At 40.4% G+C, this 27,395-nt stretch overlaps 1 protein-coding gene across 4 annotated transcripts; it reads left to right on the top strand.

The window, feature by feature from the left end:
• Nucleotides 1–9,905: 9,905 nt before the first annotated feature.
• On the top strand, nucleotides 9,906–26,867 carry CDKN3 (cyclin dependent kinase inhibitor 3). 4 transcript variants are annotated; one of them, XM_006096959.3, is made up of 8 exons: nucleotides 9,906–10,023; nucleotides 12,159–12,241; nucleotides 14,098–14,153; nucleotides 14,703–14,747; nucleotides 17,737–17,959; nucleotides 22,200–22,231; nucleotides 24,502–24,605; nucleotides 26,643–26,867. In XM_006096959.3, the coding sequence occupies exons 1-8, from the start codon at nucleotides 10,015–10,017 to the stop codon at nucleotides 26,727–26,729; spliced, it is 639 nt and encodes a 212-aa protein (XP_006097021.1). In that variant the 5' UTR covers nucleotides 9,906–10,014; the 3' UTR covers nucleotides 26,730–26,867. The 4 variants fall into 4 exon arrangements, with proteins under 4 accessions (XP_006097021.1, XP_023616495.1, XP_006097023.1 ...); XM_023760727.1 differs by having other exon boundaries at nucleotides 9,939–10,023; nucleotides 24,505–24,605; XM_006096961.3 differs by lacking the exon at nucleotides 14,703–14,747 and having other exon boundaries at nucleotides 9,939–10,023.
• Nucleotides 26,868–27,395: the final 528 nt, after the last annotated feature.

Genomic DNA, 27,395 nt, shown 5'->3' with positions numbered 1-27,395 from the left:
CAGCGGAGAAGTGTATGAGCAGAAGCAAAGAGGCAGGTGGAAAACTGTTTCAGTATTTCAGGTAAGAACTGATAAGGTCTGATTTGAGGCCGTGGCAGAGGAGACGAAGAGAAAGGGCCCAAAAATGTTGAAAAGGCACCGGCTGGTGTTGAGTGTGGCTGAGTGTCAACCTATGAAACAGGACATCACGGTTCGATTCCCGGTCAGGGCACATGCCCGGGTTGTGAGCTCGATCCCCAGAAGCGGGTGTGCAGGAGGCAGCTGATCAATGATTCTCTCTCATCATTGATGTTTCTATCTCTCCCTCTCCCTTTCTCTCTGAAATCAATAAAAATATTTTTTTAAAAAAAATTAAGAAGATTAACAAACATCCTGCTGGTTCATTTATACCTACTGGTTCCATTTAAGAACCATTATTTAGTTTCACCTTCAGTCCATCAACCTTAAAACAAACCCCTGTACAAAGAGTCCAAACGTGTATTTCCTCTTGGATTATAAACAAGTTTTACAATAAAAGATTGTTCTTGTATTTTTCTCCTTTGTTGTCAAGAGATTTCGTCAACAGAAAGTTCCATGATAAAATGCAATTTTATTTGGGATTTATGCACTTATCCTAAGAAATCTAACTAGAAAAGAAGAAAAACATATAGTTCTATGCTTAAAGAAGAGACATATTTTCTGATTTCAGATTTTCCTTCTAAAAGAACTTTTTTTCTTCTTTAATTTCACAAAAAATAATTGGTTTGTGTGGGGTTTTTTAAGGGAGAAAGTACAATCTCTGAATGCAGACCTTTCTATTGAAAAACTAGGCTGTGAGGGTAAAGTGAGATGGGACTAGTTTGGGGGGCTTGGGTTTTATTGTCCTGTTTTATTTGTGTATGTGTTTGTTTTAATATTGGTGATACTTAAGCTCTTCTATGGAAAGCCAATAGCAAGGAGAAGGCAGAAATGAGGTGAAGTAATGCCTAGCCAGCATGGCTCAGTGATTGAGCATCGACCTATGAACCAGGAGGTCATGGTTCACTTCCCAGTCAGGGCACATGCCTGGGTTGCAGGCTCCATCCCCAGTACAGGGTGTGCAGGAGGCAGCTGATCAATGATTCTCTCTCATCACCTATGTTTCTATCTCTCTCCCCTCTCCCTTCCTCTCTGAAATCAATAAAAATAGATTTTTTAAAAAAGAGATGAAGTAACTCATACTTCAAGATTCAACAAAGGGAGGTCTGTCTTATATAGAATGGATGCCTCATTCAAACTAGAGGAAAAGAGGTGAGTATTTTCATGGCCACATAATGTTATAGGTGAAGACAAATTTTACTCTGTGAGGAAGGCCAGGCCAAAGGTTGAGCCAGGAGAGGGGGGCTACTTCTTGAGGAGAGATATGAAAGTTAGGGGAGGAAGGGAGGCAGGAATAAATGAAAAGATTAACAAGCACACACCAGGCCCCAGTTAAGGTGGCCATATTTACTTCTAATTTGCTTCATTTAGTAAAGAAGTGTTTTTAACTGCCTTCTGTCTAATTGAATAAAAATAAAGCGAGGAAAATAAGAGAATAAGGAATGGACAAAGTGATATTTACTATGCAATTCAGTACGGCGGGTTTATAATTTATTCATCCACTTCTTTATTCATTCGACAAATACTTAGATGCTTGTCTAGATACTGTTAACAGTCATTAACAAGACAGACAGAAAGTCCTGCCTCAGGGAGCACACATTCTAGTCCTCGCCATATATGCTGATGGTCCTGTGTTGGTTTTTCCACAGCTTCCACTGCTAAACAGAACGTGCCAAGCCACAGCCTCTCTTCTTAATAAAGGGCTGAAGCACAAAGAACACGTGTGAATCAGCTATAATTGAGGACAGGTTGGTTAAAACTCAAATAAAACTGGAGCTGAGTGCCATAACTCCGTTTGGGATTTAGCCCAGCCTCCAGATTTAACAGTCTCTAAAGGAATTGGTGTTTTCTGATAATCCATCTAACATGTTATGTTCTGAATGTGATTTTCTGACGAAGGCCCCAGACATGAAACTTCTGGACCAAGCGGCAGGCAGATCCTGTAAAATCCATGCAGGGTCCCCCAGGTGTTTGATGCAGAAGCAAGGGATGTGGCCATATCCTTTCTGGTCAAGTTTCTAGGATAAACAGATTGAAAGGACAGAACTGTTACCAGAATTTGGCACCCCGGGAAGGAACGAGGTGTTTGAACAACATCCCTCCCAGACTGAAAGCCACTCAGACATGGACCGTCATTCCAGGCATTTGGCACACTGGTTTCTACTAGCAGCCAAGTCCATAATTGCCAGGAACTGGCCAAATCCACGGAGACACCAGTCATAATGAATGCTGAAAAATGTTTGTAATATACCGTAATAACTGCAAGCCTGACTCATTTCATCAGATCTGAGTCCCTCACTGGGGATTGCTGCACAGGAGAGAGATGTTTACTGAAATCCTACTTTTCTCCACTGCCATCTCCCATTCCAGGAAGAACAACTATTATCTGGTGGGCCTTGCCAATTTCTGTTTTATATTATAGGTCATTAATATGGATGCTTATAACATACATGTTTCCAACTCATTCTGAATTCACTTCAGTACAAAGTGATGGAAATAATGCTCTTTCTCCTTATTTTAGATTAGCTTGAACATGAACTAAGTATTACTGAAAGACAGAGACTTAAGAGAAGATTCTTGCCAGGCCGGTGTGGCTCAGTGATTGAGCATCAACCCATGAACCAAGAGGTCACTGGTTCCATTCTGGTCAGGGCACATGCCCAGGTTGCGGGCTCAACCTCCAGTAGGGGTGTGCAGGAGGCAGCCGACTGATATGTTGCTCTCTCGTGGATGTTTCTCTCTATCCCTCTCCCTTCCTCTTTCTAAAAATCAATAAATAAAAAATATTTTTTTCAAAAAAAGAGTAGAAGATTCTTTTTCCATTCCTGGCAAATTTCTCAAATTGGTTTCCCCAAAACTCCGGAAATGAGATGAGGAAAAGGTGCTACTGACACTCCCCTGTAAGAAGCTGTCCGGGCTTGTAGCAACTGGATAGGTGAGTGGGCCCAGCTTCAAGAGCAGCCCAAACTTTCTCCTAGCACAGTGGTCAGCAAGCTGCGGCTCGCGAGCCACATGCGGCTCTTTGGCCCCTTGAGTGTGGCTCTGCCACAAAATACCAACTTCTGCACATGGGCCACAAAGTTTCAATCGCACTGTACGTGCAGCCCGCACATGGTATTTTGTGGAAGAGCCACACTCAGGGGGCCAAAGAACCGCAGTTTGCCGACCACTGTAGCACAAGGATGGAAAATCAAGCCAGCTGTTCCAGGCTCTCTTCCCCGGCTTCTCTTAGGTGGAGCTTTGATTCTTCAAGTTCAGAAATCTTATTTTCCCAAAGACTGGTCCAGCCCCAGATGACTGATTCATCACTGAGCTCAGAAGTCAGGGTCTTTTGAATTCAGGTCACCTGACTTCAGTGCCCCTGCCCTTTCTCATAGGCACCCCACCTTCCTGGTGGGAACCCATGTGCACATGCAATAAGAGGTTACAAAATGGCTTCCAAAGAGTGGGAAGGGCGGGGGGAGCAGGGCAGGCACCAGGGTAGGACAGGCCAGGTGGACAAAGCTGGCAGTGGACAGCAGGACCCATCTGACGGAGGGGCAGGAGCCAGGAGCAGTTCCAGGACTGGCCAGGGAGGGGGGAATGGCAAGATAATTAGGGCCCCGTGCTGAACTAAGATGGGAACAAAACACACTGTCTCAGGGAAACAGCAGAAGGCAGATTAGAAAAACTGGGCACAGGGCATGCTGGAGGGCCCAGCACCTCAGGTATTAACCTCCACTGCCTTTCGGAGCAGTCTGTCTATTCCAGCTCTTTCCATCCAGGGCCAGAGCAGAGAAGAGCCTGTAGGTGGAGCCCAGTGGCTGCCAGCCTTGGGGCTAAGAGGAAAAGCAGGGGCAGCGAATAAGCAGGTCATGCCAAACACCAGCCTTCAGAGTTCAGATTCTTTTTTACGTATTTTTTCTTGACTGTTCTCAAATGTGCTGTTGGTTCTGTTTCACCTCTGGAAAACTTTCCTAGAGATGGCTTGAGAGATGGTGACCGTACACTTTACCACCCAAGCCTGGACTTGAAAGTAAAAGGAAGAGCTGTTAATAATTATGCCAGTACAACAGTCATAAACCAGGACCAACCCCGGCCGACCCGGACATGCGGGCCCCTAGCTCGAGACCAAGCCCTCAGGACTCAGACACGCCTGGGCTCCGCTGGCAGAAAGAGTGAGGTAACCTTGCTAGGGTTGTTGACAGGAGAGGCCAGGGGACTCCTGGGAAGTAACTCACTCTAAGGGAAAAGTCAAAGGTCACAAATTGGGTTCAGTGACATCGAGACAGGGCCAGAGGGGAGAGATGTTCTGCCCAGTGGTGGCTGCACCCCGCATCCTGTGACCCGGGTTCCATGGCTTTCAAGTCAGTGAAACTAAAAAGAGCTGTTTCATTAAAAATGTCCACGAGACATTAAAGATCAAAGGGTTGGTAAAGTCATTTGTCGGCAATTTCAGCAGCAACAGAGAAGGTGCAGCTGGCACGGCAGTTGGGTGGGACGTCAGTGGGTGTCAGCATGGTGTCAACCTGACCCAGGTTTGGGCAGTGATCGGAGACATTATCTCGTCAAGCAAGAGCTGGAGAGCCAAAGACAGTGGTGCCTTGCTCTAGCATCTCAGGAGCATACAGGAGCGTATCCGTGGGGACCCATGAACTACTGTAAGGGACCCATGAACTACTGCAGTTTCACACAGTGGACAGAGGAAGAAACAGAGAAATGCTATTTCATAAGGGATGGTTATTTTGACCTCAATGTTAGCCCCAAGCTGATGATGCCTGGGAAACATATATTTCTTCCATCACAGTGTGAGGTACTTACTCCTTGATGTTGTCTGTTTGGGAACCTTCTTAACTTGGGACCACTCAGTTCATATCAGTAGTTTTATGGTCAAAAGTAGGCATAAACCACCCAAACATATACATCCAATGATACTTGCATTTATAAAATAATCAGAAAAAAGATCAACGCATGCTAATTAACACATAATATAGAAACATTCCCCATACCTTCTAAAAATTATAAACGTTTGCTACCTCCTAAAGAATGGCATCTACTGATTCTGACTGATATATAACTGATTAGTGTTAGTCTTTCAACAATTGGAAATTAGATGCTGCTTTGAAATAAAATGACTCACTCACCACATGGCTAAGATGAAAAAGACAGGCAATACCAAATGTTAGCAAAGATGTTGAGCTAGAATTCTAACAGAGTCAGTGCAAATGTGAACTGGTATAACCTCTTTGGAAAACTGGCAGTATCCCTAAAGATGAACATTTGCACTTCTACTCCTAGTATGAACATGGACAAGAATGTAACAGAAATGGATGCATATTTTTACTAAAAGACATGGACAAGAATGTGTATAGCAGCACTATTCATAATAGCCTAACACTGGAAACTACGCAATGTCTAGCCACAGCAGACTGGATAAAGTCTAATGTATTCAAATAATGAAATACTGCCATTAAAATAAACAAGTACAACTACACACAACAACATGAGTGAATCTCACAAACATAAAGCTGGGCAAAGGAAACCATACTCAAAAGCTTCCATTTATTTACAATTCCTAAGCAAGCAAAATTAAGCAATAGTGTCTGAAGTCAAAATATAGCTAACCTTATGGGGGACAGTTGACAGGGACATAAAGGAAACTTCTGGGGGCTGATAATGTTCTATTTCTTGAATTGGGTTCTGGTTACATGAAATATGAACTTTTAACAAGCTTATCATTTGTCACTTCTGCTACATTCAAGCTAGTGCCTAAGGCCAGTCCATATTCAAGAGCAGGAATATTATACTCTACCTCCTGATAAAGCCACATTGCAGAAGAGCAGCTAAGATGAGATTGTATGAAAAATACAATCTATTCCAATTACAAAATGCAATGGCATTTTAAATTTTAAGTGATATTTCAAATAAATTTCACAATCTACTCTAATTATCCAGGGCAAATTAGAACTCAGCATCCTTCTGGGGAAAAGCAGAAATCTTAGGAAGGGAAAGAAGAAAATAAGATCAACCAAAGCACACAAGACCAGGAAGCATGGGTAATATGCAGTCCTTGCACTAATGACTGTGACCGAGGAATAGGGTACATGCATTGGTCAGTCCCAGTTACATGCCCAATAAGACCACATGAACTGGGAAAGGGGCAATTCACCAAAGAGATAAACAATGGGAAAATAACACATGTCTACTGCGAATGTCATATTTTGTATCTGATGGTCATTACAAGAGAAATTCTTAAACTCATCGTGTCAAGGAGGAGGAAGTATGTTCTCTCCAAATTGCATCTAACTCTAAGTTTCCCATGTTCTCTCCCTAACACATATGTCAAATCCATTAGTATTAATATTAAAATATATTTAAATAAAGATCTGCTGTAAAACATACATCCAAGTGCAACTACTGATGGCAATCATGTTTCATTTCCCTTTGAGTATTTCTCAAAACACTCCTGTCTATGAACATGTGTTAACACTTTTTCATGTGGTAGTTTGGATAAATCTTCCACATTGTTTTGATCACATACCATTCTGTTAACAGCTATGAGTCACACACCAAAAAAATTAACTACAGACCACAGGTGTGGCAAGCTGAACTCCTACTCCCCCTCTCAGGAAAGAATCTTGGGGATTAGAGAGGAACCAGGTTACTATGATGCCGTTAACCAGATGGCTCAGCCAGAGGCCTTGTTAGTTTATGTGGGACCCTCAATAACGAAGGGACCAAGACAAGCAGAGAAGAACGTTTTAGCATAATAAAGCCAGAACTCTGCCTGAAGAAGTCTTTGCAAGAAGTAGACTTAAAGTCATGTTATTAGAAGAAATATACATTTCTCTCATAGACTACATTCCAGAGGTGGGCAAACTTTTTCTGTAAAGGACCAGACAGTGAATATTTTAGATTTTGCAAGTCATACAATCCCTGTTGCATCTACTCATCTCTACCATTGTAGCACAGAAGCAGCCATAGACAATACTTAAACAAATGAGTATGGTTGTATTCCAATAAAACTTTACAGAAACTGGCCTATATGATCTGATCCATGGGCCAAAGTTTGTTAAGCCCTGAACCAAACCAAAACAAACAAACAAACAAACAAAAAAAGGCTACATCACAGAGGTGAGATGTGTTTGCCTTCAGGTAGAGAAAGAGAAAGCCTGGACACAGCTCTGTTAGAGAAACCAACAGCAGTTGAAATATTCCAGCTTACCCAGCCCTCTACCTACTTCCTCTCATGGGACCAGAGCCCACTCTTTCTCTCCATTTCCACAGAATCAGCAGGAGCTAGAACAGATTGAGACTGTTCACATCCAGCTGAGGCCAGAGGTGGCAGAATTTGCACAACACTGGAAGAGGCTAGAACTTCATTCCAAGGGGGGAGGTCTTTTGTGAGGAAATGACAAGGACACCTGGTGCTGAAGGTTAAAGGATCTGTAGAGCCAACACTGGGAGAAGTGGAGAAGGCAGGAGTTAGGAAGTGAGGGAGTATCAACATCCTGAAGCCCACAAGAGGGCATTTGTTCCCCTGTGTCCTACAGAGATGTGAATTACCTTACCTAAAGCCCAGGGCCTAATCTTTCTTTGAACCCTCTCTTGAATCCTTCAGAAAAGCTCTTATGCCCACCACAAGGCCCTGGTTCATTTCCTACCGCTCTCCACCTCACTCAATCAGCTCCTCCCATACTGGTTTCCTTGCTGTTCCTTGAACACACCTAGTATATTCCCACCCCAGGGCCTTTGCACATCCTCACTCTTGAGACAGATTGAAAGCTCTTCCCCTAAATATTCAAATGGTTCACTCTCTTCATTTGGGTGTTTCTCAAATGGCATCTCCTCAAAGATGCCTTCTTTGACTTTTCTGCCTAGAATAGTCATCAGGCTCCAGTCATCAGGCTGTTTAAATTTTTCTTCACAGCACATATCACTACCTGTCTTCCCCAATAGCAAATGGGCTGCATAAAGGCAGGGACTGTTTCGTTCTCTCCAGTATTTCAAGCACTATGAATAGTACCCAGGACACAGATGGTGCTCAATAAATATTTACTGAATGAATGGATGGATCAAGTCCGATATATCTGTTATGGGTAATTTTATGTGTCACTTTGGTTGGGCTGTGGTGCCCAGATATTTTGTCAAACATTACGCTGGATGTTTCTGGGAGGGTGTTTTTGTTTTATGTTGTGTGTTTTTATTATTATTGATTTTTAGAGAGAGAGGAAAGGAGAGGGAGAAACATCAATTTGTTGTTCCACTTATTTATGCATTCATCATTTGATTCCTGTATATGCCCTGACTGAGGATTGAACCCAGAACCTTGTCGTATTGAGATGACACTCTAATTGAGCTTCTCAGCCAGGGCTCCGTGAGGGTGTTTTTGGATGGGATTAATATTTAAATTGATGGACTTTGAATAAAGCTGACTTCTCTCTATAATGTGGGTAGGCTTGATCCAATCAGCTGAAACCATGAATAGAACAAAAAGGCAAGGGTCATTTTGCAACAGACAGCCTTTGGATTTCACATACAACATCAACTAGTCTTGGTTCTACAACAGACTGACCACCTTTGAACTCCAACCAAAACTCCTTGTGAGTCTCCAGTCCCCCAGCCTCCCTCACAGGATTTTGGACTCACCAAGCCTCCACAACTGTGGAGGCCAATTCCTTAAAATAAATCTCTTTATGTATATATCCTATGGGTTCTGTTTCCCTGGAGAACCCTGACTAATTCAGTCCCTAAGTCAAACTGTGCTAGCTCGTCGACACCCACTGATTTTCACAGCATGAGTCAGGGAGCTAAAACTTCTGCGTATTTTTGTCAGCTCTACAGGTAATACTGCTCCTGGTGACTTCCTTCCCCATGGCCAGAAAAATGGGGACTGGAGAATGGGGGAGGGACTAATCAAACACATTTCTGAAAGATTGTAACTGATTATGTAAGAAACACTGGTGCTTGGAACCATCTGGAGACTTTTTATCTTCCCTTCACACAATATTATTTCATTCATATTTAGTGAACAGGAAGGTTGAGCTACACCCTAACCTGTCTAGATCCTGTAATGGCAAAGAACGTAAAATATCACACATACAGTGTATCTGTATATTCTGTATTTTTAGCTATCTCCATGGTATTTGGATGACTAGATATGGCCATAAATATAAAGTCTATGGCAGCGGTTCTCAACCTGTGGGTCGCGACCCCTTTGGGGGTCGAACGACCCTTTCACAGGGGTCGCCTAAGACCATCAGAAAACACATATATAATTACATATTGTTTTTGTGATTAATCACTATGCTTTAATTATGTTCAATTTGTAACAATGAAATTGGGGGTCACCACAACATGAGGAACTGTATTAAAGGGTCGCGGCATTAGGAAGGTTGAGAACCACTGGGATGTAGTGTTTTCATAAGATGCTTCAGGGCAGTGCCTCCCCCACTCTTCCCATGCCCTAATACAATTTTTTTTTAAAGAAAACAAACAAAATTTCCTACCCTGATACCACTTCCAAACCCTGCCACGAGGAAGCTTGGCTTCCCAGCATTGCCAAAGCGCGGGGGCTGCCTTTAAACGCTTCCGCTCCTCCTAGTTCCCCGCCACCTCCGTCCTCCTAACTGGCGGGAGGGGGCGCCCGCCCAGCCAATCAAAGTTCAACAGGGCCAGCCTCCCGCGCGTCTTTCAAAGGCCACCTAGGAGCCAATGAGCGGTCAGAGGCCTAGCCAGGGCGCCTGGGGGCGGAGTCAGAAGCAGGGAGAGGGCGTGATTGGTTCCTAGAAGACACCGCGCCCCACCTCACAAAGGGATGTACCAATGAGCTGAGCGGAGGGGCGGGCTCGGCGCGGGGTGAGACCCTGGTGCGGCTGAAGGGAGACGGTGGCCGGTCGCGACGTGGGGCGGCCAGCGATGAAGCCGGTGAGTCGGGCCGAGGCTCGGAGGAACGAAGCCTCAGGGTCGGAAGCGGCCCTGGCCTCTGGTGTGGGCTCTCCCACTTCCTGTGTGAGCGCTGTCAGTCTATTCCGGATCTCGGTTTCCTTCTGCTCTCCAGTGCTTGGGGCCCTGGACAGCCTGGTCTGGTGGCATGCCGACTCGCGCAGTAACCGTTTTGGGAGGGAGGTGGCGCTTCCCAGGGCCCGCGAGAGCGATGGCTGAGAGAAGTGGGTCGGCGGGACGAGGGGAAGACGTGAGCCGGGTGAGGGCTGTGCTGTCGCCTGCGGGGTCTTCTAAGTCTCGCGACAGCCATGCCCGTTTTCCTGAGGAAACTGAGGCATCGAGAGCTTAAGCGTCTCTGTCTGCCGCATACCCCGGCCCCAAAAGATGTAGCGGCTGCCTGTGCCCCCTGGGGGGCTGTCCTCCCCGTGGACGAGGGAAATTCCGTGGAAGACGACTGCCAATCCCCGCTCGCGGGTGTTGTCACCGCTGTCACCATCCCCCGGGCCCCCCGGCACACTGCGTGCCTCTCCCTGAGGTTCCGAGTCCCTGGGTCTGGGGGAGCCAGAAGCGTGCACCTGTGTCCGGAGCTGTAAATCTGTCTGAGAAGGATTGCCAGAGTGGGCCACACAGATTGAAAGTCTTGAATCATCAAAACTGCTTTTAAGAGGGGAAAACAGATCAATGCAAGAAGCTGAGGGCCACCTGACTCCCATCCCCTACCTCTCAGGTTGACAGCTTACTGCCGGGCCTTCCTTTGAGCCGAGTATTTAATACTAATACGGATAGGTCCAAGGCACCTCAAACCCACAGCCTGACGTGGCTCTGTCATGTCGTCTTGTAACAAACAAGACCGGTATAGAAGGTAGCGTCGGAGCTGGCGAGGGCATTAGGTAGTTACACTTACTGGTCCCCGGGTCCCCGTGTGCTGGGACATCAGCTGGCCTCCTCCTCCACTTGCCCCCAGAGGTGTGGGAGGAGCTGGACACGGGTCGCTCAACCCCCTCGTCCCTTCCCTCTGCAGAGGGTACATTCGGAAGTGCTTTCTGCCACAGGGGAGCCCTGGGTGGTCCTCGGCTGCCTGTGGGCGGACGAATCCAATTCTGGAGTGCAGATTTGACAAGCCCACCGACCGCTGCTTTACAGCCAAGTGACACCCAGGAATAAAACCTACAGATTGATCTCCACTTGCCTTTCCTGTGGTTTATCTCTCAGTCGTTTCCAAGTAAGGATTAGAAGAAAGGTGTGTTCTTATTGGTGCTATACAACTCCCAACAGTCTGCCATGTAGAAATGATGCCTACAGGATTGAGTTCCAACTCCTTAGGTCAGCATACAGAGTCCACCTCAATCTTTCAAAGTTGAGGGCAAGTTATTCCACCTAAACTCCTATCTCATTCAAGCTGCTAGGCTATGTGGGGGTTATTTTTTCATAAATGGGGTAGGTAAGACATCTCTAGCTTCATCTCCTCTGCTTGGATCTGTTTCCAAATGCACGAGCCCTTTCTCCGTTTGTCCTAATAGCCTTAACTTCTTCCCTCTCTGCCCGAAACCTCCTGCTCACCCCTCAAAACCCAGTTAATGCATCTCCTCTGTGAAGCTTTCTCCAGCTTCCAAAGCAGTTATTCACTCCCCTTTCTGCTCCAAAACGCATAGATTATGCTTCCATGTTAGCATTTAAAATCTTCTGTAATCTGTGCACACATCTGTGTTTCCAACTATACTGAAGGTAGGCTGTTTATTTTATGGATCTTTGGTCTCCAGAACTTAGCAAAGGAAGGTGTCCAAGAAATGTTTGTGAATGAGTGAGTAAATCTCACTTTATAGTTGTGAAAAACTGAGATCCAGATTTAAATGACATGACTTATACACTAAGTGGTAGAGCCAACACCAGAAGCCGGGTTTCTTGATTCCCAATCCAACTCTACTGTAGCGTGCTGTAATTATTAATAGTATGGTGAATCACAGTAATTTATTATTGTTACTGCTAATCTCTCTGGCATTCCAGATTGGATAAATTGCAAATATGCATTCAGTGTGTGTTTAAGCAAAGATCAGTTATACTAAGATGATATGTAAATATTCTTTACAGTTATTTAACATAACTAATTTCTTTTGAAGCCTATTTCATTGCAGACAAGTGAGTTTGACTCATCAGATGAAGAGCCTATTGAAGATGAACAGACTCCAATTCAGATATCATGGTATGTTAACATTTCTGATCAATGATGAGCTAAAATATTTGATATGTACATCATAATCTTCATAGCAGGAAGTCCACATATTAAAAGTATTTCATTATTCTCTCCCACTGATTATAATTACAATTTTTACGAGATTGTCTAACTCCATGATTTATTTACTATTTATGATAGAATTAGGCTTTTTTGCAGGTTGGTGTGTGTCCTTTATACACTGTGAAAACCAATATAGAAACAAGTAAGTAAGGAGTTGAGATCCGATTGGAATGATCTCCCATTTAGTTCCAAAACCTACTTATTCTTTTATGACAAAAGAACAATGTACCATACAGGGTAAGATATTTAATCATTTATTATGTAGTCAAATCCTAGAACTACTTGCCACAGTAATGCATCTATCAGCAGACCATTTAACATTAAAAGACAATTGCCATAGATACAATAACAAATACAAATGTTTCTATAGAAAACCAACTTCCAAATCTTGGCAGTGACTTATGATTATACCAGATTCTCTACACCCAGCAATCAAATGCTTTCTTTCTTGCCTGTAAATATAATCATCTATTTCTTTAAGAAAGCTATTCCCACCCTGGCCAAATAGCTCAATTGGTTAGAGCCGTGGTCGGCAAACTGCGGCTCGAGAGCCACATGCGGCTCTTTGGCCCCTTGAGTGTGGCTCTTCCTAAGCCTTAGGAGTACCCTAATTAAGTTAATAACAATGTACCTACCTATATAGTTTAAGTTTAAAAAATTTGGCTCTCAAAAGAAATTTCAATCGTCGTACTGTTGATATTTGGCTCTGTTGACTAATGAGTTTGCCGACCACTGGTTAGACTATCCTCCTAATACACCAAGATTGTGGGTTCCATCCCCGGTCAGGGCACATACAAGAATCAATCAATGAGTGTATAAATAAGTGGGACAACAAGTCAGTGCCCCTCTCTCTCTCTCTCTCTCGGACAACAAGTCAGTGCCTCTCTCTCTTTCTCTCTCTCTCTCTCTCTCTCTCTTTCTCTCCCTCCCTCTCTCCCTCTCTCTCCTATCTAAAATCAATACATTTTTTTTCATTTTTTAAAGAAAAAGAAAGAAAGCCATTCTCTACTATAGGAAGAGAAAAAGAGTAAAAGTGTTATCTTTAAAGTTTTTTGTTCTGCCATCAAATAGCAATTATCTTTCATTGCCCTTTCCAAGCTCCCTTTTAAACTCAAAAATTCATCTAATTTTCAAAGTCAAGTGGTATTTATACGTTGCCCCCTGTTTTCCTCTACACTCATTTTCTGTCTTACAAATAAGGTAAGCCTCTGCCCCGTTGCCCCCAAGTACTGCAAACTGGGAATATGGTTTCTTGAAATTATTTCATTTTATCCAAAATCCATTACTACAAAGAATGGGTGGCCTGTGATTTTTTTTATCATATGAAATTATATCTGTTTAAGGAGGTCCTACAAAGGAATCTTAAAATAGTAATGTAGACTGACTGCTACGGATGATATTGTCAGATGGTCATTTTCCAGCTTATTTCTGAAGGTTACTAAGACAACATATCTCAGGGTAACAACGCTTTATGCTAGGTGTCGGCATTCTAGGCATTATCTTTAAGGTAAGTTTAACTTGCCACTTTTCAGGACTTAAATTGTAACAAAGCAAATGAGAAGTCTCCGTTTCAAAACTTCCAGTTTTTTTTTAGGCCTTTTTGTGACCAATGCATTGATATTTAACTACGAATTTTTGTTTTGTGACTACTATAGACCTTTAAAACACTCTTGTTTAGTGGCAAGCACACGTTTACTAAATTGAATTTTCATTTATAATTTTTTAAAGACTGAACTATACTTGATAAAGTTTTATCTTTTCAGGCTGCCCCTGTCACGAGTGAATTGTTCTCAGTTTCTGGGTTTATGTGCTCTTCCAGGTAGGTAACACTACCGTTGGCTTCTTACTGATATATTTAAAGGTGGGTTTTTTTCTTTTTTAGGTTTTTGTTTACTTTTTTGTTTTTGGTCAGCTAACACATTATTCTCCGTACTGAGTAATAGGAGAATTGGCCATCAGCATGAACACTCACTTTTGGCAGCCCTTATGTTGGACTATAGGTAAAGGAACATAGGTACACTCTTCCACCCTTCCAGATCCACATTCAGTTTTACATTTCTGACTTTCCTATCTTAATAAAATGTAAACCCTGGGGTACAATGTGAGGCTGGGGACTATAGCTAGGTACTTACTACCAAAAGAACATAAAAGAAATAATCCTCGCATTAGGAGTTCCTTCAGCTGGGATCTATAAATCTCTGGGTTCTATTCCTAAGAATATGAGAAATTGAAATTTACATTCAAAATGGAATTGAAGCACATTAATGATCATGTGGAACGTCTTTCTAAGTAGCAATATTATGTTAAACTATACTTGTAATATATGACCAAAAACTGACTTTTTCACTTGTTTTATCACTACTTATAGGTTGTAAATTTAAAGATATTAGAAGAAATATCCAAAAAGATACAGGTAGGTGAATAGGAAACAACCATGTTAATTGTTTCTTTTTAAATAACACTAACAATCTTTGTCAGAAAGAAAAACTGTAGTCTCTTCTCAATATACCAAATAAATGACTGATATTTCATAAAATTTCAAACCACACACTTATTCTAATATGTAAAGAGGTATTTTTGAAGGGTACAGAAAACTCATCCTTCACTAAAATAAATACGTAGAAACTGCCTTTGGGTTTAGAATGTATAAGTTGGAGGGAGAAAAGTATATAAATAGAAAACTGACATTGCGTAGATTTTTGAATGCTGTTCTTTACAGACTTGACTGTGGTAGTGGAGAGTAAGCCTGAGCTGGGAACCCAGAGGTGGTAGTGAAATTGTCCATCCCACATAGATAATTTAGGGAGCCAGCATCTCGGTGGGAAAGATGGAGCGAGGTCTGATCTTCACATGGTCAAGGATGTTCAGACCACTATAGCCTCAAGTCTGATAATCTCACAAATATCTACCCCAATTTGAAATTTACATATTGCATGATACTAAAAAACTCAGATTTTCAAAATATTTTATTCTAGTTGGCCTGGAATATTTCAAGGCTACTAGTCTTACCAATGTCCTTATAATACATCAAAATAAAAATGTGTTATTACTTGATTCTGACCAGTATAGACTTTTTTAATCTTTATTTTTTTTCTTGTTGTTTTAGAATATGAATTTGCTGATGTACTTTCTTTAATTTATTCCTTACCTACCAAAAAAAGACTTAAAGAGGCTAATAGGTTAGTTGACCCTTGTAATATTTGTAAAAATTTTCTGAGTTAGAGACACACACCATGGTAGGAAATTTCCATTTGGAGAACATTTAATGTAAATCACTGGTTCAAGATCCGACCTTGCACATTTTGGAAAGCCCTATTTATTTAGTATCTTCTATAAAAGGGGTTTCCAATATTTTACCACACCTTTTGTTTTTCAATGCAATTCAATATTTTTAAAAAATGACAATGTTTGATAGAGACCTAGAATCTCCTAGTGGCAGTCCCTGTGGTCCCTCCTCAAAGTCCTTTCCAGGGAATTTTGAAAATCACTGTATAATTGAAATTACCCAATGTGTACAAGAGGCAAATAGAAAATTACTTCCTCTTAAAAATAATTAGGTGTGTTAATGATAGGTTAAATCTTTTTAGAAGTATAAAAATATAGCAGTAATATCTAGAGCGCCACTGTCCATAGAAATATAATGGGAACCACAAGTAGAGATCATATGCTGATCGATGTTTCTCTCTCATTGATGTTTCTAACTCTCTATCCCTCTCCCTTCCTCTCTGTAAAAAATCAATAACCAATGTGTACAAGAGGCAAATAGAAAATTACTTCCTCTTAAAAATAATTAGGTGTGTTAATGATAGGTTAAATCTTTTTAGAAGTATAAAAATATAGCAGTAATATCTAGAGCGCCACTGTCCATAGAAATATAATGGGAACCACAAGTAGAGATCATATGTGTAACTTCACATTTTCTAGTTGTCACATTAAAAAAAAAAGGTGAAATTAACATAATAATATATCTTACTTAACCTAATATAACCTAAATAGTATCATTTCAATGGGTTTTTATTATAAAACAAATTATTCATGAGATAGGTTTTTTTTGTATTTAATCTTTGAAATTAGATATGTATTTTACACTTAGAAAGCATCTCAATTTGGAGTAGACACATTTCAAGTGCAATAGATTTATAGATTATCATTTGTTATTTACTTAGAGGTTCATGATCAAAGGCACTTTGTACTTAAATAGCTAAGTATCCTTGCATTTAGGAGGCGGGGAGGGAGAAGAGGCTCAGATCAGCCAGAATTAGATATTGCCATAAGAAAGCTCTGGTGTATAGAATGGCCTATGGTAGTATTGCTTGGTTCATATTCATTATAGTGAAAGTAGCTAAATTGCATAATTCTAGTATAGTTAGTGTTTTATTTCCTAAAGACCTAGTCCATAAATTAAATCCGTGATGATGTAGTACAGTATGAAAATAAGGGAGAATACAAGAGCTCTGGCACCATGGCCATGCTGGAGACGTTATATACAATGCTTGGGGTAAAACAAAACAACAGATTGGTGAAAGCAGCAAACATGGTTGGTTTTGTGAGAAGAAAACAGAAAAAAAAAAAGTGCTAGCATCCTTTCTCAAGTTTATTTTGAAATATTAAATTTATTTTTAAACATACACTGTAAAAAATGTCAAGAACAAAAATATAATTGACTCATTTTTTAATTCAGTAAAAAGCATTTTGAGTTATAAAGTCTGATTTAATTTTAACCACCTTTCATTGCAGATGTTTCGGTAAATCCCATTTTATGGATAGTGACTTAATTTTTACCCTAGTTTGAAGACAGATCAATATTGTTTTAGATTATCAGTAAGCACTTCAAATTTATAGATTATCATTTATTATTTACTTAGTTTAGCTTAAGAAATGTAACTCCAGCCCTAACTGGTTTGGCTCAGTGGATAGAGCGTCGGCCTGCGGACTGAAGGGTCTCAGGTTCGATTCTGGTCAGGGGCATGTACCTTGGTTGCGGATACATCCCCAGTGGGGGATGTGCAGGAGGCAGCTGATCGGTGTTTCTCTCTCATCGATGTTTCTGACTCTCTGTCCCTCTCTCTTCCTCTCTGTGGAAATCAATAAAATATATATTTAAAAAAAAGAAAAAAAGAAATGTAACTCCAGTTACATGGCCAGTGTGGCTCCGTTGGTTGGGCATCATCCTGTGCACTGAAAGATTGCTGGTGGTGCGTGCCCAGGTTGTGGGCTCCATCCCAGTGGGGGCGCGGGTGGGGAGGTACAGCAGGCAACTAATCGATGTTTCTCTCTTACATCCATGATTCTCTCTATCAAAAAATCAATAAAAACATTTTTTTAAAATAATAGTAATACCTTTAAAAAAAGAAATGTTAACTCCATATGGTGTGTGTCTGTGTATTTTGGTCTATTGGCAGAAGAACTAAAGAACTATGGCATACAAGACATATTTGTTTTCTGCACCAGAGGGGAACTATCAAAATATAGAGTCCCAAACCTTTTGAACTTCTACCAACAATATGGAATTACTACTCATCATCATCCAATCCCAGATGGAGGGACTCCCGACATAGCCAACTGCTGTGAAATAATGGAGGCGCTTGCAATCTGCCTTAAAAATAACCGAAAAACCTTAATACAGTAAGTTTTCCTTTTCTCCATATATTACATGAGAAATGTCCCAGTCAGAATGACTTCTCCAATTACTGCATCTTTATTCAGTTATTACTTACCTTCTGTTTTGTTATAAGGATTAAAAAGAAAGAATGTATGAAAAGTACCAGCATAATAGCTAGTACAGAGCGAGTACTCAGAAATTTGCTTTTATTACTTTTGAAGAATAAGGACAATAAAAGAGTAGATTTTGAAATTTCTAGAATAGGGTTATAGGCTTTTTTTTTCTTTCCTTTTGTCTTAGATCTTTACTTACAATTTTAGGACCCTCCCTCCCAAAAAAAGAATGTGCATTATTTTTGTATTAACTTATTGATCAGCCTTTCAGTTGCTTCCAACAGCAAGAAAGTCAATTTTTTTTAAATCAGCAGTAAAGAAATAATCCTAAGCAATCTACTCTTTTATTGTCCTTAACTCTTCAAAAGTAATAAAAGCAAATTTCTGAGAGCTCGCTCTGTACCAGGTGTTGTGCTGGTACTCTTAAAAATATGACTTGAAAATTATATTTGATTATGTGAATTTGCTACCAGTATGAAAGAGAAACTCTCACTGTTTGTCAAATGGCTATACACAAGCTGCTGATATGAAAGCTTAAAACAAAATAAAATAGGCTAAGAAAGAAAGAGGAGAGAAGAAAAAAGTAGCTTGCAGAAAGGAAGAAGAGAAGTGGTGCTGTGGATAAGAAGAGCAGACACTCTGCCAGAAGTGAGACACAGCAGAGGGTCAGCCACAGGGAGCAAACCAGTCCTTCTCTGTGCTCATGATACTTTTTGTAGCCTAATAACCTGCTTAATCCTTTCTGAAACAAGATAGAATATTAAATACTCTAATACCTCAAAAGCCCTAAAGTCCCTGAATTCATTACATTGAGTTAGAAATTATGCAGACTAACCTAAATAACCGAGTAGTCTTAGACCACCTAGGACAGTGGTTCTCAACCTTCTGGCCCTTTAAATACAGTTCCTCATGTTGTGACCCAACCATAAAATTATTTTCGTTGCTACTTCATAACTGTAATGTTGCTACTGTTATGAATCATAATGTAAATATCTGATATGCAGGATGGTCTTTGGTGACCCCTGTGAAAGGGTCATTAGACCGCCAAAGGGGTCTCGACCCACAGGTTGAGAACCGCTGACCTAGGAAAAGGGCAAGCCCAGTCAACTTCTCTTCCTTGACCTAGAGCTCAGGGGCCTCATGCAACCGTTCCTGTTCTGAAGGCAAAGCACAGTAGTGCAGGGTCTTTGAGGGCACACACCTGTTTGTGGCCAAACTGAACTCTGACAGAGAACTAATAGGGAATAAAGAACTAGAAGCCATCCTACAGTTTGCAAACTTACTCTAGAGAAAAGCATCGTCTCTCACTGTAAGCAATTACTAATTACTTTACTAATTATAAAAGCAAAATTTTAGAATAAATAGTTGTCTTTGCTAAATATTCCAAGCCTAAAATTCATTAGATAATTAGATGTAGCTAGTGAAAAACATTTTCCAATTTTTGGACCCTTTTTTCCAAACGAATTCTGAGATTTTTTTTTTTTTCAAGTAGATTTTTTTTTTCTTTTGGCGTTTTTTCAAGTAAATTTTTGAAAGATTTGCCAAAACCGGTTTGGCTCAGTGGATAGAGCGTCGGCCTGCGGACTGAAAGGTCCCAGGTTCGATTCCGGTCAAGGGCATATACCTGGGTTGCGGGCACATCCCCCGTGGGAGATGTGCAGGAGGCAGCTGGTCGATGTTTCTCTCCCATCGATGTTTCTAACTATCTATCTCTCTCCCTTCCTCTCTGTAAAAAATCAATAAAATATATTTTAAAAAAAAAAAGAAAGATTTACTGGAAAGTTTCCAGAGATCAAACTAGCTCAGATTAGTGAAGCTTAACAAAATCCACTCTAATAGGTTCTAGCAAAACAAATACTCTGAAGTTTGAACAGAATACAGAGAGGATGGAAAGATGGGTGGGCAGCTTTGCATATGTTAAATGCTTCAGGCTCCCACAAATCATCTGAAGACTGGAAGTTTTCATTGTCCCAGAGCTTTCAAGGTGTCCTGGAGTAACTACTGTTGGGACAAAGACAATTTTCTCTCCATTCTGCCATCTTTGAGTGCCCAGATAACCATACAGCTCTAGAGTTTATCCCTCTGAAACAGGGTCTGGTACATTTTTTCACTGTCTCACTAGTTCTCCCTGGACATTTCATTCCTTTATAAAGTCAGTGAACACTGCTTGCCTACCATGATATACCATTTCCGAGGGCTGTTGTAACAAAGTACCACAGACTGGGTAGCTTAAAACAACAGAAATTTATTCTCTCCCAGTTCTGGAGGCTAGCAGCCCAAAATCAACACCGACAGCCATACTCCCTCTGAGACAAGAGTCTTTCCTTGCCTCTCCCTAAGCTTCTGGTGGTGGCGGGCAATCCCAGGCATTCCTTGGCCTGCAGCTGCGTCACTCCAATCTCTGCCTCAGTCATGACATGATTGTCCCTGTGTGTTTGTGCCTTCATATGGTATTTTCCTCTATAAGGACACCTGTCAGATTGGATTAGGGATTAGGGCCCACCCTAATGATCTCATCTTAACTTGATTACTAGTACATCTACAAAGACTGTTTCCAAATAAGGTCACATTCACAGCACTAGGGATTAGGACTTCAACATATCTTTTTGGGGACACAATTCAACCCAAAACACATACTGTGTCCCAAACTGAATACAAAACACGCTCTGTGAAGCACTGCCCCTACCCTCAAGGAATCCACAGCTAACATTGCTACCATGTGAGTGCAAAACTCACACAAGGTGTGTATGAGGCAGCGCCCAGGACAGAGACAGTTTCTGTGGGAGTGCAAGGCATTTCAGGGAATAAAATTGGAGCTTAGTTTTGAAGGATGAGTAGGAATCAATCAACCAATCAGACAGAGGAGGAAAGATAGGAGTAGAGAGAGGTGTAACGTAGTAGTCATCTTGCAGAAAGCCACTGCAGTGCTCTACCTACCTTTCTGCGGTGGATCCTCACCTCTGAAACAGGCCTACATCTGGGACACTGAGTAGAAAGCCAGTTCATGAATTCTCTGCAGTGGTCAGCAAACTGCAGCTCGCGAGCCACATGCGGCTCTTTGGCCCCTTGAGTGTGGCTCTGCCACAAAATACCGACTTCTGTGCATGGGCCACGAAGTTTCAATCGCACTGTACGTGCGCGCCCGCACGTGGTATTTTGTGGAAGAGCCACACTCAAGGGGCCAAAGAGCCGCATGTGGCTCACGAGCCGCAGTTTGCCGACCACTGCTCTAGAGGTCAGTGCCTGTCTGGTCCTCTGCCTCACATCCTATCCGGAGACATGTATGTACAGCTTCATCTACAATACACTACAGTAATTGATGTTCAGGATGAGTCATCAGCACCCAATTAGGTTCAGTATATGCTCTAAGAAAGTTAGGAAGTGTGTAATACATTTTTTAGGGTCTTTGAAAATGATTAAAATGATTTTGTTGTTCAAGGTTAATCTTCATTTTTCCGAGATCAGTTATGCAGAATTGCTAATATCTTTATAGCGCTAACATTAATTTACTTCTTACTCTGTGCCAAGCTCAGTTCTAAGCCCTTTACAGATGTTACCTCATTTAGTCCTCCCTATGAAGTAGGTACTATTGCTGTCACCATCTTATAGGTGAAAAGGCTGAGGCCCAGAGAAGCTAAGTAATTTGCTTAGGTTCAAGCATCTAATAAATATAGATCTAGAGTCAACCCAGGCAGTGGGGCTCCAGAGCCCATGCTCTAAACTTCTATGGTATGCTACCTCTGTACTCTTCTAAGGTAAATGAAGAGTTATTATACAGACAGCACTTGTCCCGTAACCACTAAGGTTTTATTCCGAGGAAGACAATCCAAGTGGCAGTTGGTAAAATAGTCTGATTTCTACCATATTTAGTAACAAGTTCCACTTCTCAGATGTAGATCCTGGAGTTTAAAGAGGTCACTAAAAAGACCTTGCCTACTTAGCCCTTAGAGGTGTTCAGAATAACTGCTCTTCATCATATAAATAAGTACTTTGCTCTTCATCAACTCAAAAATACTTATTAATCACGGTTTGCAAGGCACTGTGCTGGGCATTAAAGTTAAAAATAGATGGCAGAAACAACAGGTCTTTAGTTGTAATTGTTGGGATGGAATGAAAATATATAAATTTCAAAACTGTACTTCCCTTTCAGCTGTTATGGAGGAATTGGGAGATCTTGTCTTGGTAAGAAATATATTTTCATTATTCAGTGTTTTTTTAACTTCAAGTATGCAAACTCCTCTTTCTGGGGCATATGCTCACTGTATGAAAATAAAACAAAACACAATATAAGTCTGCTAAGACCCATCAGTTTATTTAAGGCCCTAAATTTGGTGTTCCCTAGGAAGCTGAGGTGGGGGCGAGAGGTGTTTTCAACATTGTTTTGGAGGATTCTGCAAAACATAATTTACAAGTCTTAGCACCTGCATTCTTGTGTTTTGTTTTGTTTTCTAATGTTATCCGTATGCAGGTGTTATGATACCAACAGTAACTTCTAAATAATACCCACTGGTAACATAAATATGAAAACCAAAGTTAATTACCATATGTTAACTTTAAACTTAAAAAAAAATGTATTAGAGAAAAAAACATTTAATGAAATGCCACACTGGAGTAACATTTATTCCTTCTAGTATTGGACAGTATGGAAATTAAAAACTTTTGTGTTTCAAAGAACACTATCAAAAGACATTATGGGGAAAGTATTTGCAAACCATATATCTGATAAGGGACTCACTAGAATATATAAAGAACTCATACAACTCGATAATAAAAAAACAAACAATCCAATTTTTAAAAAAGAGAAAAATATCTAAATACATATTTCTCCAAACAAAATATACAAATGACCAATAAGCACATGAAAAGATGTTCAGCCCAGCTGGTGTGGCTCAGTGGTTGAGCATCGACCCAGGAACCAAGAGGTCACAGGTTCGATTCCTGGTCAGGGCACATGCCCGGCTTTCAGGCTTGATCACCAGTAGTGGTGGTGTACAGGAGACAATCGAAATTTCTCCATCAATATTTCTATCTCTCTCTATCCCTCTCCCTTCCTCTCTAAAAATCAATAAAAACATTTAAAAAAATGTTCAGCATCACTAGTCATCAGGGAAATGCAAAACATAGCCACAATGAGCTCTGGCCAGTGTTGCTCAGTGGTTACAGCATTGGCCCGAACACCACAGAAGGATCACGGGTTCGATTCCTGATCAAGGCACGTACCTTGATTGTAATCCTCGCCTGTGGGAGGTAACCAATCGATGTGCCTCTGTCTTCCCCTCCCTCCCTTCCACTCTCTCTGGAAAAATAAATAAATAAATGGAAAAAATATCCTCTGCTAAAGATTAACAATAACAAAAAAGCCACAATGCGATACCATTTAATACTCATTAGGATAGCTATTTTCTAAAAAATGGAAAATAAGCATTTGCTAGGATGTGGGGGAACTGGAACCCTTATACAATGCTGGTGGGAATATGAAATGGTGCAGCTGCTTTGGAAAATAATCTAGCAATTCCTCAGTTAAACACAGAGTTACCACATGACCCAGCAATTCCACTCCTAGGTATATACCCCAAAAGAAATAAAAATGTTATGTCCACACAAAAACTTATACGTGAATGTTTATAGCATTATTCATAATAGCCAAAAATTTGAAACAACCTGAATTTCCAGCAATTGAAAAATAAACAAAATGTATATCCAAAAAATGAAGTATTCATCCATAAAAAGGAACATGCCACAATATGTATGAATCTTCAACACATTATGCTAAGTGAAAGAAGCTAGTCACAAAAGACCATATATTGTTCCATTTATTAAAAATGTGTAGAATAGGCAAATCTATAGAGACAGAAAGTAGGTTATTGGTTGTTTAGGGCTGGGGTGATGGAGTGGTAGGGGGATGGTAACAAAAGGGTACAGGGTTTCTTTTTGAGGTGGTGAAAATGTCATACAACTAACTGGTGATGGCTGCACATATCTGAATACACTGTAATCCACTGACTTATATACTTTAAATTGTACAGTTATATGATATATGAGTTATCTATAATAATAAAAGCATAATATGCTAATTAGACCGGATGTCCTTCCAGACGAAGCCGGAGCTGCAAGGGAAGCCCGGGTCCCGGGTGCTGGAGGGAAGCCAGTGCCAGTAGCCAGGGAAAGGAAGGCCTACTCTTGCACAAATTTTGTGCATCGGGCCTCTAGTAATTCAATAAAGCTATGTGAAAAAAAAAGAATGAAGCCAGTGTTAAACTTTTAATTCAATCATTTAAAATTACAATTTAACTGTCAAAAAACACATACTAATGCCTCAGTCTTTTAATTCATTTCGAACAATTACACCAAACTTAGTGTTCTGTACCAAAGTAAGTGTAATGAAATATAAAATGCTCTACCCTACCATTAATTAGTTAATAATTTACTATTTTCCTATCATGTTCTATTAGTAGCCGCTTGTCTCCTACTATATCTGTCTGACACAGTATCACCACAGCAAGCCATAGACAGCCTGAGGGACCTAAGAGGATCTGGAGCAATACAGACCATAAAGGTACGGAGGTGGACTGTTTTTGTGCAGGTGTGATTGGGGGGCAGACCTTTAGAAACACAGGGTAATTCATCATTGTGGGGAAAGGAAAAGATGTCCCCTTCCCTCCTCTGGTTCTTTTTGGCTGGTTGAATAATTAAATCAACATGAGATATTGACAAGAAAAAATCAAATTTATGTTCAGTAATTAATTTGCCCTGCCATATAGATGAGTTATCTCCAATAATAACTCATTATCAGCAAGGCTGTAATTCAAATCCCTCTACTAGTAAATAGTTGGAGAGGCGGTGGCGGAAGTTTCTCTTGAGCCCACAGGGTCTCAGTTGCCTTTAGCTCAAAATAACCCATGTACCACTGACATACGTCTTGGGGTGGCTGGTTCTGAACCCCTATATTATGAAAAGGACAATAAAAATCCAAAGCATTCTATTATTCATATTATCACCTGTTTATATTTTAATTGTTTTAAACATAACCTGGATGTCTAAAAAAGTTCACAATATTGCAAAAATAGTGAAAAAATTTGAACTTCCCAGTTTACTCTTCAGGATCTACAACTGTTTAGTTTTTGCCCCAATTCTGGAAGTGAATCCTCTCACTTGGAAAAATGAGATGGTTACCATAAACTTGGTAAATAATACCCACTGGTAACATAAGTATGAAAACCAAATGTAGTTCCTTGGGTAGATTTTTATTGAAAAAAGATCTAATGAAGATCTTATATCACCCAAACACTTAATAAGGATAGATGAATGACTATAATACAAAAAAATGTAAATTTTTTTCTTTCACTGTAGCGTTTTCCACATTGACTTTTCCCTTAACACTTAAAAAGCACTGCAGTGGCAACACCCAAGGATATCTATAATAATAAAAGCATAATATGCTAATTAGACCAGATGACCTTCCAGATGAAGCCAGAGCTGCGAGGGAAGCCAGTGCCGGCAACCGGGGAAAGGAAGGCCTACTTTTGCACGAATTTCGTGCATCGGGCCTCTAGTTATTATATATTAATCATGTTGCTGAAAAGATTCTGCAGATTTCACTTTATTTTAGCTCTGTAAAGCTCAAGGAGGAGCAGGCACTAAAGAATGTTGGCTTTTAGGTGGTTCCCTGAGCTGGACAGTCCATCTTCCCAGGGTACAAGTCTAACCAAGTGTAATGAATGTGAATTATTACAACTGATGAATTCCCCGAGCAGCCTGGCTCTCAGTGCTCAAATAAGGTCATGCACACGTTCTGAAAACAGAGCTTCCTTTGTTAAGATCAAATGAGGCTTCAAATTCAAAATGTTCAAGTCTCTCTCTGAAACAAAATAAAATACACGTAGCTGTACACATATATGCACTTTTTACATCTTTAATCTTGAGAATTAAGCCCACCTTAGTATGGGCTGTCAATTTATCACCTTAGCATTCTGTGGCAAACAGGCTTTTCCTCATTAGCAGTATGCAATTTCAACCCCTCAGTAATGAGAGAGAATGAGATTATTGGCAGAGTAAGAATATCCTCTAGGAAGCTACTAAAACTCCAAATAAATTAACTTTTTAAAATGTGCTTATTTGTTAAGATTAATGATTTGTGATATTATCTACTATGAAAATTATTCCAAATGGATTGTCATCACAAAAAGTGAAAAAATAGGGCTTCTATAAATTAATAGATTTTCTTGAATATTCCAGTTAATTGCTTTAGAAAGTCCTTCTCTGCCCTACTTACCCAAACCCCCTTCCCACGGGGGAAAATACACTTACAGAAAGAATGCCTTCACTGCCTTTTTAAAATCTTATTTGCTCCTGCCAGTAAAGGGAGAAAGGATTTGTACAGGTTTATAAAATATTCATCTGTTTCAAGCTACCTTCTGATTTTTGAAGGTTTTTCACTTTATGCAGCTTTATTGAAATATAAATGCTTACTTATCCCAAAGGATGTAAGGTTGTTTTTAGCAAATGTTTCTGATTCCTGATTCCTACCAGCATTGAGACTACTCTGGGAGGTAGTTTTCTACAATGTATTTCAATACATCTTTACTTTTTTCAGCAATATAATTATCTTCATGACTTCCGGGACAAACTAGCTGCACACCTGTCATCAAGAGATTCACTATCAAGATCTGTATCTAGATAAAAAAAAAAAAAGAATTCCAAACAGCATATATATGACCATGTCTGATATTTGAGTTCTCTAATGTGAAACCACGTGTTACCAACTTGAATGTAAATGTGTATGTGCAGATATTTCTAAAGCTTTTATTGATAAATTTCATTGTGTCTCTTTCATCTCTTATAGGACAAAAAAAATTCTACAGTTTTCCTTTTAGAAATGAACTGGCTGCTCTGGTATATTTTACCTGGAGATAATGCTGAAAAAAGCATATGGGAAAAATATTTGGTTGCATATTTTTATTTGCCACACTTTACCTCATTTTACTATTGTAACTACTGGGTGGTATATAACATAGTACTAACTGTGAAAATTGGTATAGGAACCCAAGCAAGCTAAAATTATTTAAATAATTTTCACTTTTTATTCCTCTCAAACTCCCATTTTTTTCTACTTCATAGATAAATAAAATTGTGAGGGATCCTATGGATCTAGTCACCTCCCTGCCAATACTGAATCATTCCCGACAGCTGTGTATCCAGCCAGCATTTGCTTGGACATTTTTAGAGACACGGAATTCTTGGTTCAGACAGCTGCTCCGATTTTAGAACATTTTTTCCACCCTAGAAACTACATGAATGACTTTAATCCCTCTTTCACACTTATTGTATAAAGTGCTTATCTACAGAT

The sequence above is a fragment of the Myotis lucifugus genome, unplaced genomic scaffold, assembly GCF_000147115.1.
Source record: "Myotis lucifugus unplaced genomic scaffold, Myoluc2.0 scaffold_191, whole genome shotgun sequence".
In the NCBI taxonomy this organism is placed as follows: domain Eukaryota; kingdom Metazoa; phylum Chordata; class Mammalia; order Chiroptera; family Vespertilionidae; genus Myotis; species Myotis lucifugus.
Note: the sequence above shows the minus strand (reverse complement) of the source record. Positions and strands in the feature narration are given on the sequence as shown.